Source organism: Phalacrocorax aristotelis, chromosome 5 (assembly GCF_949628215.1).
Source record: "Phalacrocorax aristotelis chromosome 5, bGulAri2.1, whole genome shotgun sequence".
In the NCBI taxonomy this organism is placed as follows: domain Eukaryota; kingdom Metazoa; phylum Chordata; class Aves; order Suliformes; family Phalacrocoracidae; genus Phalacrocorax; species Phalacrocorax aristotelis.
In genome coordinates, this window is record NC_134280.1 from 14,724,444 (window position 1) to 14,740,605 (window position 16,162).

At 36.2% G+C, this 16,162-nt stretch overlaps 1 protein-coding gene across 5 annotated transcripts in view; it reads right to left on the reverse strand.

Annotated features, from left to right (window-relative positions):
• The window catches only part of PTPN4 (protein tyrosine phosphatase non-receptor type 4), a 175,299-nt gene that overhangs the window by 103,028 nt on the left and 56,109 nt on the right, over nt 1-16,162 (reverse strand). For all 5 annotated transcript variants that reach the window (XM_075093072.1, XM_075093071.1, XM_075093073.1 and 2 more), the window contains exons 6-11: nt 15,955-15,999; nt 15,663-15,715; nt 13,270-13,390; nt 12,134-12,221; nt 10,873-10,961; nt 4,693-4,756 (exon numbers count right to left, since the gene is read on the reverse strand). In XM_075093072.1, coding sequence (XP_074949173.1) covers nt 4,693-4,756; nt 10,873-10,961; nt 12,134-12,221; nt 13,270-13,390; nt 15,663-15,715; nt 15,955-15,999 — 460 coding nt within the window. The remainder of the gene's footprint in view (nt 1-4,692; nt 4,757-10,872; nt 10,962-12,133; nt 12,222-13,269; nt 13,391-15,662; nt 15,716-15,954; nt 16,000-16,162) is intronic.

The window sequence follows — 16,162 nt, forward strand, 5'->3', positions numbered from 1 at the left end:
TAGTTCTATTCATAGCTTTGAAGGCTTTCATTGCAGTGCAGAGAGAACGGATTCTCAATCCTACACTTCATCTCAATTACAGCTAGGATTCAATCTTTAAAGTAAAGAAGAGTACAAGATATTGGCCCCTAGGTGCACCCATTCTTCCCCTATCTATTCTTTCAGGTTCTGTAATATGTAAATGTTAAATTGGGCACTTGAAATTCATCTTTGCTGATTATTGTGGGGGTGCAAGCCCTAGTTCTACTGCTGTCTGGTAGCTAGATTTAGAATAAAATTGCCTGTTTTCCCTGAAACTAGTAGGCTTGAATCCATGTGGGCTCAGTGTAAGAACCCAAGGCAACATTTATAATGTCGATGGTATTTCAGCCAAAAGCACATAAAGTAACAGGACAGTTATACTGCAGCCTGTGAGAATGGTTTTATTGCACAAGGCTCCAGGAAGATGCTGAATGCTCTATGGTATGACAATAACATACAGGTATTTCAGGGTTTTAAGTCTGTTGAGACAGAGTTAGATGATGACCTCAGGGAGGCACAGTTGGATTCTGCTCTGAAATTACTATCTTACTAATTGTGTCCATGGTTCATATTAGAGAGAGGAAAACAGTCTGCTGGCTACAGAGGGGAAGGAGAGCAAAGCAGCTGGAATGCAATACTGGTGATGGGGCTCAGGGCCCAAGGATGAAACTACAGGTAAGCCAAACACCACAAGTTAATTGAAATCATAACATTACGGATGTACACCATGTGGCAGGATACCTGTAGAATCCAAGAAGAAACACTGGAGGGATAAGGCAAAGTAAAGTCTACATCATGTTTGTTATTCCTTTAATAAAAGGACAAGAAAGAAGAATGGATATTGGTACCCCTCTCACACTAAACAGCTCAGCCCTTTAACATTCACCTTGGGTGGGGACATTAATTCAAACCTGCCTTTGCCTGATTTGAAACAGGGACTTCAGAGCAGATCTCTCAACTGCTCAGGAAAGAAACTGGGTTGAAAAAAAAAATTCTCTAGCGGGTCTTGTTCACTTTGCCTAAACAAAGAAAAACCCCAGAACAAAGGAAAAATTCCCTACTCCCATCTCAGAGAGACAAAGACTTGCCCTTTATAAGCAGCAGATACTCCAGAGACCCAAGATACTCCACAAATAGTGGGCAGAAGTCCTGTGGAGGCTTAAATGCAACACAGATTGTACCACCAGCATCTGCCCCTCACACGAAAAATCAATGGCAGAAACTTCGATAGGATTAGGCAATAATCAACCAGGCATCTAATGCATGCCAGTGTTACTTAAGGTCAAGAATGTACTTGGGCAGATAAGCCCATATACCACCTTGTGATTCTAGCTCAAGTTCTTCCTAAAAGTCAGTAAGAAGAAAAAATTGAAAGCACAAGCTTCAGATACATAATCTATAATTAAAAGAAAAAGTTTGGCCACTCACTGAAACCAGGTCTTGGTCATGGACAAAACCTATCATATTGCTTTGTTACTGACTCAAGTAATTTTTCAGTGGACATCTGGGCTCTGAAAGTGCAAAAGAACATGTTGAAAGGCTTATTTGGCTGTCAAAGAATCAAGACCACTAAAGTATGCTGGATAGCATTAAGAGTTTGATGCTGACTTGACATTACAACAGCCAAGGGTGCAACTAACTAAAAACAGAAGCTTAGGGAAACATCTAGAAAAATGAAACTACTGAATTCTTCTCAAACAGCTTCAAAGCATGTAAAGGAAGCAGCGTATGGAACAGGAAGAATAAATAAAAATGTGGTGAAAACACTGCCATTGAAGTTACAGCTCAGGGGGCTTCTAATGCCGGATGAAGAAGTCGTACATATGACACTTTTTCCCCCCACAAAATCATAAAGAAACAATGGAAAGAAAATTTACTCCACCAGTGGATGCATGCTCCGGCATATAATTGTCAGAATACTCAACCAGCTTCCATTCAAGATTATGTTATGCTACCAGTGGAAAATGACTTTGACATTAAACTGCTTCATCTGACTTCCTTTAAGTGATTTATTTAAACACAGATATAATCTATTAGAAGTAGGCAAATAATTCTTTAAGCAATGCCAAGTCAAGGAATAAATTTAATAGGTGATTAAAAGATAAGGCACTTGCACTTTTGAGGACAGTTGCAATTAAAAGCTCAACACACATTAGCAGTATCTGAAAAATATCTGTTTAGTACTACTTAAAAGCGTATGTAGCCCTGTTTGGAAAATAAAACAACACTGGAAAATTCCTCTTCCAAGTCCACTAATTTAATATACCGTAGCATCTCAGCTTTGCATCAGAATAAATATGGTTACTCAGCTGTACAATTTGTTATGTATTTACACACAACTTTGAAATGCATCATCAGCATACCATGAATGTATTTTCACTGCCATATCATAAGTCAGTGCTTTTAAATATACACTTAAAGCACTAGACCAGAGATACTTTACATACCAAATGTGCAATCACTGAGTCATTTCACCTAGTTTCTGCTGCTTAAAAAGAGCCTTTTACGCTCCCTTTACTGTTAATGGGAGTGAAAGCAAAAGTAAGTGTACACCACCAGAGAGCAACTTAGCAATCTTCCAACTCATGCAAGATGTTTCACCCTTTGCATGTGTCTGATTACTACAGAGGAAGTATAACGATTACTTTAGTTAGCTAATCATGAAACAGAAAGTATCTTCTTTTAACTTAACTGAAGCAGAATATAGGTGAGATCAATCTTATTCTACAAGCCTACTCAGGGAAAGTAACTCCGGAAATAACAATTTTAATATCAGCTTTGATTGAAAAATTAGTTTAAGTATGCCTTCTTTGGAAGCCAAATTTGAGCTTTGATCTTAAGATATTCATGACTTGGAATGAATGAAATTTAAGTTCTTGCCATCAGTTTTCATCTGATACAGAGAGTTTATAGAAAAACAGTACGAAGCTTCTTAATTTGTTGGCTTGGATAAGATGTCTCCGAAAAGAAATTACACTAGTTACATGTACTACATTCAGGTGCAAGTAACAATATTAAAAGGCAACCGAAAAAACAAGATGAGAAAGCTGTCTTTATATTACCTCCAATTACATGCAGATTTTTTTTTCCCCTGCAGAAAATAGAGAAAACACAGTACCCAATCTAATTTTATATCCAGGTATCTCAATCTTCAAGGTCCTGAACTCTGCTACTACAGCCTTGTCCTCAAGTTCTGATTTAGAAAACAACTGCAGTTCATCGTTTCTCAATTCCAGATAAAAACCCAAATTCTCACCTCAGATCTAAATACAACCTTCCTGCAACTGTAACGGAAGTTACACACACTGGTATCAAGATGAAATTTGACCCCTGGGCTGTCAGAGATCAGTTTGCCTTTGACAACTAGCCTATAGCTCCTGCAGGGTATTAAGAAATACCTGTCTCACCACAATGAAATAATTCACCCTACCTTTGCGTCATTACCATTTTTCTGCTCACATTGCGTGACATCTGCTCACGTTGATGGATACTCCCATTTATTTCATGTAACAGCCAAAGTTCATTTCTTTCTACACATAATTCCTCCAAAAGCCTCTAACTCACGTTACCCCAATTCTGAACTGAGCGCTACTCACGCGCACGGGTTACACTTCTCCCATCAAGTAATACACAAAGTGTCTGCCTGTGGTCAGGTAGTTCCATCTGTGAAGACTGAACTCCTGGGCCTCATATTAAAGGATGTGCTTTTAAGATATAGTGTGACTCCTGCTGTCGGTACTAGTACTAGTCACCAGCCATTGGCCTGATCTGACACACAGGTGTTTCTTCTTTGTATTTTCCTTGTTTAACCGTATTGTCTCTAAATCTGGAATAGTCCTATGGTACTCAGGGTGCATTTCTGCCTGGAATCCATCTTTTTTTATATAGTCAGTAACTCTGCACTTCAGGTCTTCAAATCCTTCCAGCTGCAAGAACTGCACAAAACCTTTTAACTAATCTGGTGAGTTAATCAGTCATATTTTTAATTAATTCCTCCATCTTTCCCAAGTGATGTGTATGTGACGGGTTTAGACTCTAATCTCTTGGAGGCATGGAACAATCCATTTCTTGCTGCATTAAATGCACAGTCATCCACAAGGAGTGAAACATACACATTCTTCACAGAAAGCTTCAACTTTTTCTCCAACAAACATAGAAGTAGGCATAAAAAATTACCATATGTAATTTAAAACTGCAAAGACATTCTTATCTCTTCTGTTTAAATATTATAAAGGCAACTTGTATTACTAAATCTGAATAATGCAAATCAGGATGTTTTAATCAAACATTTACTTACAGGCACATATACAATTGAAGCAGCAATACATATTACCTTTAAATTTTAATTTGGTTTCTTCTGAAGTTTAAATTTAATATTGATTTACTTTCAACCTTTTCAATATTCATCTTCTACAAGCACGTTACATTTTGCGCACACAAAAGTAAAACTAAATGTATCTAAGATGTAAGGCAAACCAAACAAAAAAAAAGTCTTATAAAGCATTAATGGCCCATTTGAGAACTAAAATATCCAGAATGCTGGTGAAACTGGACTTTTCATGCAGATAAAGCCAAGAAGCAACATAACATCAGTCAGTATAATGCAGATGTGCAGTATGGAGAAATTTCATTGCTCTCATTTTTCGAGATAAAATTTAAGACAGTACTCACCAATTCTTTTCTAAGTTGAATAAAAAACTGTTTGCACTTAAAAGAAATTTTTACAATCTTCAACCTAAATGAAAAATAAAATCACAATATTTAATTACTTAGTACACTGAATCACTGTTAAAGGCTTAAATACACCTACTGAAAACATACTTTCTAGAGAAATCAGATTTAATTTCATTTCCATGAAATTTCTATTACAATAAGATATCAAAGATTATATAAAATAGCTTGTATAATTTGAAATTTATGAGCCATATATTTAAGTTATCAAATTCACTTGTTCTATCCTAAACCCAAGGCAGTTGCTAGTTTAAGTATCCCTTCCCAGTTCCCAAGTCCAAAGAGCTATTCTATCCCCAGGTCATTCCGACCAGATGTTCTCTTTTGAGACTGCTTTCATTATCCCTTAGAATATGGAAAAAATACTTTGAACTTCACCTCATTCCTAAAAGACATTCTTTATGTTCTTACATGTCTTTAAACATAACCAGAATTTGTTTTAGTAAAATAGCTCCGACAAGATATAAGCATGGAGATAAGGACTTGTGATCTTGGTATTTCTAAAGTTAAAAACCAAAATAAAACAAAAAATCACACTAGGAGCACGAAAACCCACTTAAAATATCACACATGGGGGGAATCAGCCTACAGACCTTTTTACAGATAACCTGCAAGACAAACATACGAGATGCTGATGGTAATTCCAGACAATTTTGGATGGCCACTGTAATGCTGATTATGCTAAACGGGAAAAGACAGGCCATATTTCTATCACAATCTAAATATATACTTTTTCAAAGAAATGCAATAATAGGATAGTACACATCCTTTATTAAATATACAGGTGTATTATTTCAGTCAAGAATAAAAGCAAGGTTACAATTTTAACAAGAAAAAACACAGTAACTGCTGTGACTTTGGAAAGGAATAACTGATATGATACTGCAAACTATAGAACACTAAATTCAAACACTCTCTCATTCAAAGGAGATTTTGCTGACAACTGTCATGAAACTCAAAGCAAAAGAGAACCTAGATCACACAGTTAACTTGCAGGAAATTACACAGCAAGCTCCTCGGGGGTTACAATCAACGTTTTCCACAGCAGGTTTATACAGGGCACCCTCACTAATCTGAACTGTCATCTCTGATGGTCCCTGTACTTCAAGTTATTATATTGGCTTGATGAAGGTACAAAAGAAAGAAAAAATAAACAATTCAAAACAAACATGTCAGGGAAAATAGTGCTACAGTTTGAGATAAACTTGTTCATGAAGAATACATCGGGATCTCAACTGTGACTGGAATTAGTAGTCGCTTATTAATCACCTCGTTGAATAAAAAACCCTCTAGACTAGGAAGTATGAGAAGCAAAACACTAACAGACACCTAAGTTGGATATCTATATATAGAAACTATCTTCTTAACTAAATCAAATGGAGACATTTTTCTCCAGGGGATTATTTCAGAGCAGGAACCTAATTTAGATGTCTTAATTTGTTGAGAGAGTTTCTACGTCCAATAACGTAATGGGAGTCTGTGAATATTAGCCTTTAAATTATTCTTATTTTAAATCTTTTCCCACTTCTTTTTTTCTTTCCTAGCTTTGCCATTAGTTAAAAATATTTTAAAAATGAAAGCTGCAATTATACTTTATCCCTTTGGGTTTTTTCTCAATTCTTAACAAATAGTTGCTACTGAAGTTAGTTTCTCAAGGATTAGAAACTAAAAAGGAGGCTGCAACTTATCTACTGAAATCAAATTATTCCACTGGCAACACAGCAATTTCCTTAGCATTTCCCGTGACAAACAATTGCTTAAGAATAATTAGGGATGGGTCCTAAATTTGCTGGATGGCATAGACATTAGTGATTATAGCAGTCTTACTGCAGAAAAAAACCAAAAGAAGTTTTATTAGACTATTTAGGCATAAGTTAACCAAAAGTATGTTTTGATTAATTTTCTAAAACTTTGGGGTACAGGGTAATTAAAAAACATTTTAATATATACCTTTTCTAAAAACTGAACTGCACAGAGTCTACAACATACCAGATTTGCTTTGCATGCCTACAGAAAGCCTGAAAATAAATCCAAATTATTCCTTTTATAAAAACATTCTACTACCTTTTACCTTTTTTCTTCCTTCTTCTGCTGAAGAGCTTACGGCCTTTGGTGATTTACAGGCTCAAGAAGAATGGTAAGGATGAAAGTTATACACAGTTTTTTAATCTGACCCCATAATTTAGGCAGAGTGAGGTCAGATGCCTTTTAAGCCTGAAACCATTTGGAACAGACTCAAAACTATAACAGTAAGATCTAACGTAACCCATAAGAGTCACCATTCAAGTACAAAGAAATGACTCAGCAAAGCTGAATCTCAGCTATTTTCGAAAAATACAGCAGATAAGAGAATTCATATGCGCTGCTCATACCCTGCTAGTCATTAAATAAGAATATCCGTACTCAGCCAAAGCAAAAGGCATGCCTGCCTATGTTTCCTTTCACTGACTGTTGGCAATGGTGCGTATCCAAGGAAAAGCGTAAGAACAGGCCAGCATCAATAACATTCTCCCAGTATGACTTTCCAGTCTCCAACTATCTTAGACATCCTAAAGCATAAGATTTATCTCTTTAAATGAGGAGATATTGAAAAGTCATAGTCTGAAGTGAAGACTCTACTCAAAACACGTGGAAGGAGACTCACGATATCAAGCCCTGGTTCTCACTAAGGACTTTACCACCCCAGTCCTTGCTGGGAGGGTGATAAGGCAGGAAACAAGCAATCCAGCAAATTTCTTGACCAAGACTTCTTTCACACAGGTTCTGGACCTTTCCGCTATGGAAGATGCTCTTGGTAGCACAACTTACAAACAAGAAAGGATTGTCCAAATTTATTCATCAAAGGCAAACCTGGCTCCTGCAGCTGTGAGATGGTGAAAAGACCCTGGGGGAAGTAAGAATGGGTGCAGCAGACTAAACCCTGGAGTTCAAGAGAAGAAACTTTGGCTTGCTCAGAGCTCTGGTAGGCAAAATCCCTTGGAAGCTGCTTTTTCGAGCACAGGAACTGAGGAGAGGTGGCCTATCTTAAAGGACAATCTTAATCCAGAACAATCCTGATGTACAAGCATGGGAGGAGGACAGCTTGGATGAACTTGGAACTCCTGACTGAGCTCAGAGACAAAAAGGAAGCATACAGGATGTGGAATTGGGATCAGATGACCAAGGAGGAACGCAGGAGTACTACCTAGGTGTTCAGGGATAAAAGTAGGAAAGCCAATACACAACTGCAGTTGCAACCGGCAATGGATACGCAAGGCAATGGAGCGTTCCAGGGGAACACTGACTGCAAAAGAGAGGCAAAGGAAAAGTGTCTCCACTGCTGAGCAGGTGATCTAGTAACAAAGGAAAGGCTGAGGTTACTCTGTGCTCTTCTCCTTTGGTCTTCAAGGGCGAGATCTACTCCCTGCATTCCCAGGTTTGTGTCTCGTAGCACAGTTTGGGGAGAAGGGGAAATACTCACAATATAGGAAGTCCAAGTTAGGACAAACTGGATAAAAAAGCAGGAATGAGGCAAAACAAAGAAGGCCGCCTATCTCCCTCCTGTTGCATTTCGCCCCATGATCATAAGCATTGCAATATGCAATTTAGATATAATATTAAATTAAGAGAGGGAGGGCAAAAGCATTTCACTTAATTCTTCTCTGAGCAATACAGTTAAACCTGCATGTCTATCCTCTCAATTTGTCTCAAAACTCAGCTCAGGAGTACTGAAAAAAGGATATCTAAACATTCACTGTAGCCATAAAGCACCAGAGGAAGACATTACACAACTCCAGTTACACAGGGGCAAGAATAAGTAGGGGCAAGGAGAATAAGTATCAGGACTGGTGTCACTGGAGCAGCTGCATGACTATGGATAAAAAAAAAGGTAATAGGTCTACTATTGAGGTATATTGTGAGAACTGACATTTCAGATCCTTTCTCATAGCAAAAGCCTATAATGGGACAAAATGGTGGGGGGCAGGGACAGATGGTGGTGGTGTATGTGAGGGGAGGGTGGTGGTTTGGGTTTGGTTTTTGTTGGTTTTGTGGTGTTGGTTTTTTTTTTTTTTTAATGTAAAGACCAATTATGATGTTACCATAGTCTTCACAGGAAGAAATTAATATCCCTGATGTCAGCTGATATGGTTGAATACAAAGATGAACTGTTTAGGTAATTACACACACACAAAAACCACACTAAGAATTTAGATCAGCATCCCTGGCATGCAAACAATATGAAGCAGAGCTCACAGAAACCTCTGGTTTCCAGTAGGGACATGTAGCTTAATTATGACTTACACTGTACGTACTCAGTAATTTACCAGTGTGTTTTATAAAACCTATTTCTATTATTACTGTTTTCAAAAAAAACCAAACCACCCAGCAATAAAAGCAGCCTGAATTAAAACCTTCCTGATTATTACAGCATTGCATTTATAAAGCAGCTTTAACCCAGAAATGGCTCTAACACTTCAACACTCTTACCAGATGAAGGATACGTTTCTTTGAACATGTCACTATTACAAACGCAGGTCTGACTAGTACAGTAGTAGTTCCAGACTTATCATTGCAAGATCCAATTTTAATTTACTTAACTAACCACGGAGACTGAAAATTTACAAGCTCCGCAATTGCCTCAGGCTTACTTTTCCTGGAATGCTTACAGGCAAAATGTTCACCGTGTGCAGTTGTATCTGACTGTGGATAACCCTTACACCACAGCTTTGTCTTTTTTTTTTTTACCTCTCTTTCCAAAAATCTACTGAAATTTGATCATTCACACTGTTTCTCAACACGACAAACCACAGAATATGTAACATACTACAACAAAACTTGAGATTGAGCTTAGTACAGAAATGCAGAATGTCTCAGAAATTCATTGGGTTGCAAGAAACGTCAAGACCATGATTAATATCTTGAATCTCTGCAAGGGAAGTTAAGTGAAAACACGTCACTGATTATAGGCCATGGATCTTACCCTGTGATAACAGAAAACAACAAAAACACCCCAAGTATTTCAACTGCCCGTATTAATTTGAATGCGGAGAAAAGATTTTCCAGTTCCAAGTGTGGTAATCAATTTAATCTGTTTATATGAAGATGACAGACCAGCCAAAAACTTTAGAAAAGTCCAGTGCTGCATTGCCCAAGCACACAAATCAGTAGCAAATGAAAACGCAAAACTAGTAGCAAATGACAATGCAAAACTGAACAGCTTTTGTGCCTGGTACAGTAGTGACTATTACAATAATTTTATATGGCTGACTTTGCCCACTCAGAGTGGTGTTATAGCATACTCAACAACATGTATAATAAGGAAGGCTATCAAAGTGGATTCCAAGAAGGCAAAGGAAACCAAGGGAAACTTACTTCTGAGGGAACTAAAGAAAGCATTGAGGAAGGTGATGTAACTTCCGTAGGCACTTTACTATAAAGCACTATAGAAGTTACAGTGCAGAACAGGATTTCTTAGATTTTTCCCTTTCTTATATGAATAAATAAGAACAGGATCCCAACACGACTGATAACTAGAGTAAAATATTTAATGACAATAACTCCATGTTTACTGAACAGCTTTAAAAACTATTTTAGTTAAAAGGAGAAATAAATGACAGCGTTTTCTGAAATAAATGCATTTTTTTGATCCTTATAATGAAAACAGTTATCTGTGGATGAAAAGATGACAATATCCCAAATGCTCCACCTCAGTGATCCTCAAGTGCCATACCTACATTCAATTTAACACACAGTGCAATTAAATTATATGTGACAAAACAGGTAAGACCACTCGCTCTCCAGGTTAGCATTTTTAAGTTCAGTGTTCTCTTTAAAGACTGTGAGATAGACCATAACACTGGCCCTGGCTATACAGTTAAACAAAGTATGCTTATAAACTCCTGAAGATAAAAATGTATTAAAATTCATTATAGTTTGCACCACAATCATTTAACAGCACAGCATGCAGAACAGGAGAAAACCTCATCATAAAATTACCTGTATCACAGCATGAGATAAGTAATTTCAACTTGATATGCCTCAACTAAATTTCAGTCTTTTTTTAAATGTGTGACACTGGTACTGGTAAAAATATGTTTTGAAATCCAAAACAAAAACATTAGCTTAAACAGCTGTCCTTACCACTGAAAGGTGTTAATTCGTACTCTGTTCTTAAAAATTAGTATTCCACCCGACATCACTCCAATCGTTATTTCATTGTTACTCTGATCCTTTAAAACAAGAGAAAAATACTTGAAGAACAATATAAATGCCTTTGAAACCTCATGTATATTCATTCTCATCTCTCTCTCCACATACACAAACACAATAGTAAAACATATCTCAATTAACATGGAAGGAAATGTGTTTTAATAGGACAAGTAAGAAATAAATTATTCATCCCTATTGAGGACAACCCCAAATGTTTGCTCTGAGTTCTTTATAAGCTACTGCAGAATTTCAATTTCTTAAGTTAGATCTTCTGTCTTCCACGAGCTTCGAAGAAATACAGTGTAGAGCATTCTAGCACTTTATTATGAATAACAGTACTAAGAGACTGGCTTGACTTTTGCTACACTGAAAACAACCAGCAACAAATTCCTACCTGAAAGGAAACTGCAATCTCAGAATACAGAGAGGACAGATTCTAAGACAAACAATATTGTAAGCATATTTAAATAGGACATTTTTCTCGAAATATCTTTGCGCTCTAATCAAACACTGCTATGCATCTCTCAATATGTAGGGAACAACAGCAGGATACAGAGAGCAGTGAAGTAGGTACATTTCAAATTCTACTGCAAGTTTCCCTAACCTTAGGGAGTAGGACAAGAATATTTAAAAAACAGCTGTGTCTTAAGTTACTAATTATATTCAGAGGCTGTGCAGAAATGGTAGCACTGTACTGACAGGTTACGATCTTTTGAGTCAAAACTTTATTTGCTTTACCAAATAAAACTGACACTATCAAATTATAGTACACTCAACCTTATGTTAACAGTTCGTATTATATAATGATAATAATTTATAATTTGGTTCTAACTGAAACCAAATTAAATATTTTTCAAAGCGGACAGATCCTTAAAAAGCACATGCACACTCAACAAGTAAATTTTTCTTATTGACCAGTAGCCAACTGGACTGGTATTCAGACCAACAAGGCTAAACCTTAACAACACACGTGTAACTAAGCCCAAATTTAAGCAAAGAAATACCCTCACTGGAGTGAAACAGTTGTTTACCGATTTCGATAACCACAGGTAGGCACCTAATATGATACCATTTTCGGTTTTTTCGCTTGTAAGCAGCAGCCAGGAAAGCTCACTAAAAATAAATATTTATCTTCGCATAAACCTCAGAGAAATCCACTTTTACATTACAATACTAGTTCATCCAAACTTACCCTTGCATAGTGCAATTCAACTCCATAAAGTTCTAAGGTACGTGCTGTATTGAGATAACTGAACTCTGCTTCTGCAGGAGACAACCCTCTGAAAGAAAGAAGCTAAATCAGAAACATTCTAACATAACCCCCCACATCAGGCTTTTAGTGAGATACAACAGAAAATCTGCATTTGTTTTACTACTTCTACCCCCACCCTGAAATCTACATTTCCTTTCTCACCATAAAGACTGTAACCCAAACATTTTAACAAAAAAAACCCAACCAACTTGTGCTTCCACATAGGCAAGGATTTGACAAGACTCCGCAACACAGCTTGCAAAAGCACGTGTTTTATTTCTAATGCATTGTATCATTTAAATGTCTGCGGAGCTCTCGAATCTGGAAGTTCCTTTTGCAGTCCCATATGCGATTTCCCTCCAAGGCTCACCCTTAAAGTTTAACTTCCATCAATTTACTTTAGCATTGATTGAAAAGTAACATAACATTGAGTGGTTTCTAAAGGCAACAGCACCCCCAGTCAAGCAAATGTTTTGTAAACATAGCTTATGTTTTGTTAAATTTAACTGTAACAAAAAGCACTTAAGTTCTAAAATACCAGGGAACCATCACTGAAGAAGTACCACAATGGTACACACTGAAAAAAAATATTTTCCATTGCTTCATCGCCTTTTCCTCTTTAGTAAAAGGTCACAGACTTGCACACAGAAAAGAGCAGATATTGAAGAAAAGGACTTTGTTACTTCTAAAGTAACTCATTTACTGGTGAGAGCACCATGAAAACAAAGCCTTTATGCACAGAGCATTCTCAAAAACTGAAAACTCTTCAAGAAATTATACCCTGTGAAGTTAATGTCCTACGTAATACACACAAATACTGTTTTCAGTGTACTTTTAACATGTTCATTTTTTCACTTATTTTCCCTGTCATTCTGTAATAGATATTTTATCTGTGCAGAATATCAATGGTACTTATTATACAATCTACAAAAATCACATTAAAGGTACTCTTAAAAAAAACAATCAAAAAAACCCAGAAACCTTTAAGACAAAATACTCATTTTTTATGTAATAGCACAGCACCAGCAGTCAGGATTTGACAAAGTCAGTCAATATCTTCTGCTGTAAATCCTTACATGTGCTGCTGATGTAATTTTGCTATTTCTTTTTCAAAGTCTTGAGGCTGGCTAGGGATGAAAGAATAGTCTGAGAGGTAGCCTGGCAAGTTTTCTGAATGGTTGTAGTCTCCCAGCTCGGCTAAAATATTAAAAAGAGAGGTTATTGTTTATCACTGATGTACTTGGCATTGTGCAATGCCCCCAGTTCATAAGAGTCTGCTCCCACATACTTTATGATCTACAGCAAACAAAAATAGAGAAAACATTTGAACTCCCCTTTTCCCTTTTGAATAAACAGTCACATTCTCAGTAAATACCATGGAGATCATTTCAAGAGAGCTTTGAGTAGGTACATAAGAACGAAGTTTATGAAGTGTTTAATTTTTAATACACAAATTAATTCATAGATGCTGTCATGATGGCTAGCACTAAATAATATATTTCAAGGTATTTGATCTTTTCTTTTTTTACTTTACCTTTGCTTGCTTTCATGTGATTACACAATATATGTATTTTTAACACTACAACTGCTATTTCTTCATTCAGATCTGCAAAAACCACCAACTCATTCTGTACCAAGACATATTCAGAAGCATTAGAAAAATATTTTTTTGCACATTCAAGTGTATGTATGGAAAAAAGTACGCATACATACACCTACATTGAAACTACTTTACTTGAAACTATTAGAAAAATGCATTTACACAACTTCGAACACCTTAAAATTATAAGAATTAAAATTAAAATTACATTTATTGTCAGAATAAGAAACATACAAACAACAACATTTGCTAAAAATACAGGCTTTGAAGCTTTAACTATAATTTTAAAAAATTCAGCTTTAAATATCTTTGGTCCATGTAACAGATCTACAGTGACGGATAGGTAACGTAACGTGAAAACTGGAAAGTTCACAGCAACACAGCATGACATGGGTCTTGAGCAGGCCTACTGACACTTTTGTGGGGCATGGAAGAACTGACAAGACGAATGAAGGCACTTGTGGAGCAGAAGGATAAGCAAGGGAAGGTAGGAAAGAAGTCTGGGGCATTGCACCACAAGAAACACATCCTATTTTAAATAATTTGAAAATCAGAAAGCAGGACCGGGTTTCATAACAGAGTGCATGCCTTGCTAAAATCCACTACAGAGAATACAGTACTGCCTGACATCTATGTCTGCTATTTACTTATATTTAGGTAAGAAAAATCCCAAGAGCTAAACCAAGAGCTAAAGAGAGTTTAGTAATAGGCATGCACAGAAAATCATGAGACAGAGGTCTGCAGGCTGAAGAACTTAAGGGCAGTGGGATCCCATATATAACGTAACAACAAGACACTGTGTATACCCACCACTTACACAATATTTGAAAAATAAACATATTACATTCTTGAAAGCTTAAAACGTTATAAACTTTTCATAGTGCCTGCTTCATTATCAAATACTTCATCTCTTCAAAGGCAAATCCCTAAGGCATGACAGCACTTGCAGTACAGATCTAATTCCAGGTAGCTGGAGTTTGGGAGTTCTGTTTAAAAGAAATTGCTCTATTGAGTGATCTGGAAAAAGGTGACCACTTATCAAAACCGTGGATGAGATATTATATTAACATTACTATACTTTTTTCCCCTGAAAAGATTAACATGGACACTATTTCTCTGGTATGGACAAGGTATACATAGTACTAAATGTAGGTGAAAGTATCTTTAATAGCAGAAAAACACATGAATACAGATGGATATATCAGGATTGCTTATAAAACTGAATTTCTGACAATCACAGATTTCAAGAACTAAGTGCTGAACAGTCTCTTGGTTATTTGTTGTGGGGTTTTTTGTGGGGGTTGGTGTTTTTGGGTTGGTTTTTTTTTCCTTTCACTGAACAATATAAGTTTATGAAGGAAAATGGGGAGAGAGGAAGAGGACTAAATATCAGTCTTCAAGACTTACCTACTCACTGGATGGCTTAAAATTGACAAAGTTATTGAACTTTTTGGCCAAATACGACCAGAATCCCCTTTTCTACACCTATGTGGAGGGTCACTGCATGATATGTTAAAAATACTCAAGTGTCTAAAAATGGTTCAGTATCGTTCTCAAGAAAAAACCCAACCCCACAGTTCAGAATACATAGAAATACAAGAGGCTTTTTTGGTTTTTTTTTAACTGCACGGGTTTAAAGAAGGAAAGCAGAGCATGTTACCAGTATTTTTTCTGTATCCAATTCAGCAAAACATACTGAGGAAGAAAACCCAACAAACCTGCCGGATTTCATTAATCATGAGAAAAGTAGCATCATATCCACAAATATCACAATATAATACTATACAAACTACATTCTTTAGTAGCTATTCAATACCACTTTTTATGTATTTCAGTACTAGCACATACATGAATACTAATTATACTTACACTGAACAGCGTAGGAAGCCAGAAGAGCAGCAGTATTATAAGGACAGGGCAATCTGTTTTGTTATTAAAATGAGAAACAAATAAAATTACATATTTCATATGAAAATTGGTTATTTTGAAAAGCCTAATCTTTTATAGCCTATGAACAAATTGGACAGATTATTATAAACACGTCTACTTCCAAAAATAGTAATTTATTTCAAATATATATTTATTTTTGCAGGTAAAATACCACACCATTAAACATTAAATCCAACTTTGTTAAAAAGTTAACACAAAAAACAAGTCTTACCTTCCAGTAAGAATGTCCTGTTTAATTTGCAAAAAATACTGGTACCTTATTAAAAAAAACAAAACAAACCAACCCATTATAATTAAACATGAAATTATTTAACCATTTTTCATCAATTTAATGCATTTTGCTTTCAGTTACTGCAAGACAAACTTTACTTTTTGCATGCTATTTCTTAAACTCCTATGGAAAAGAAATTAAACTGTGA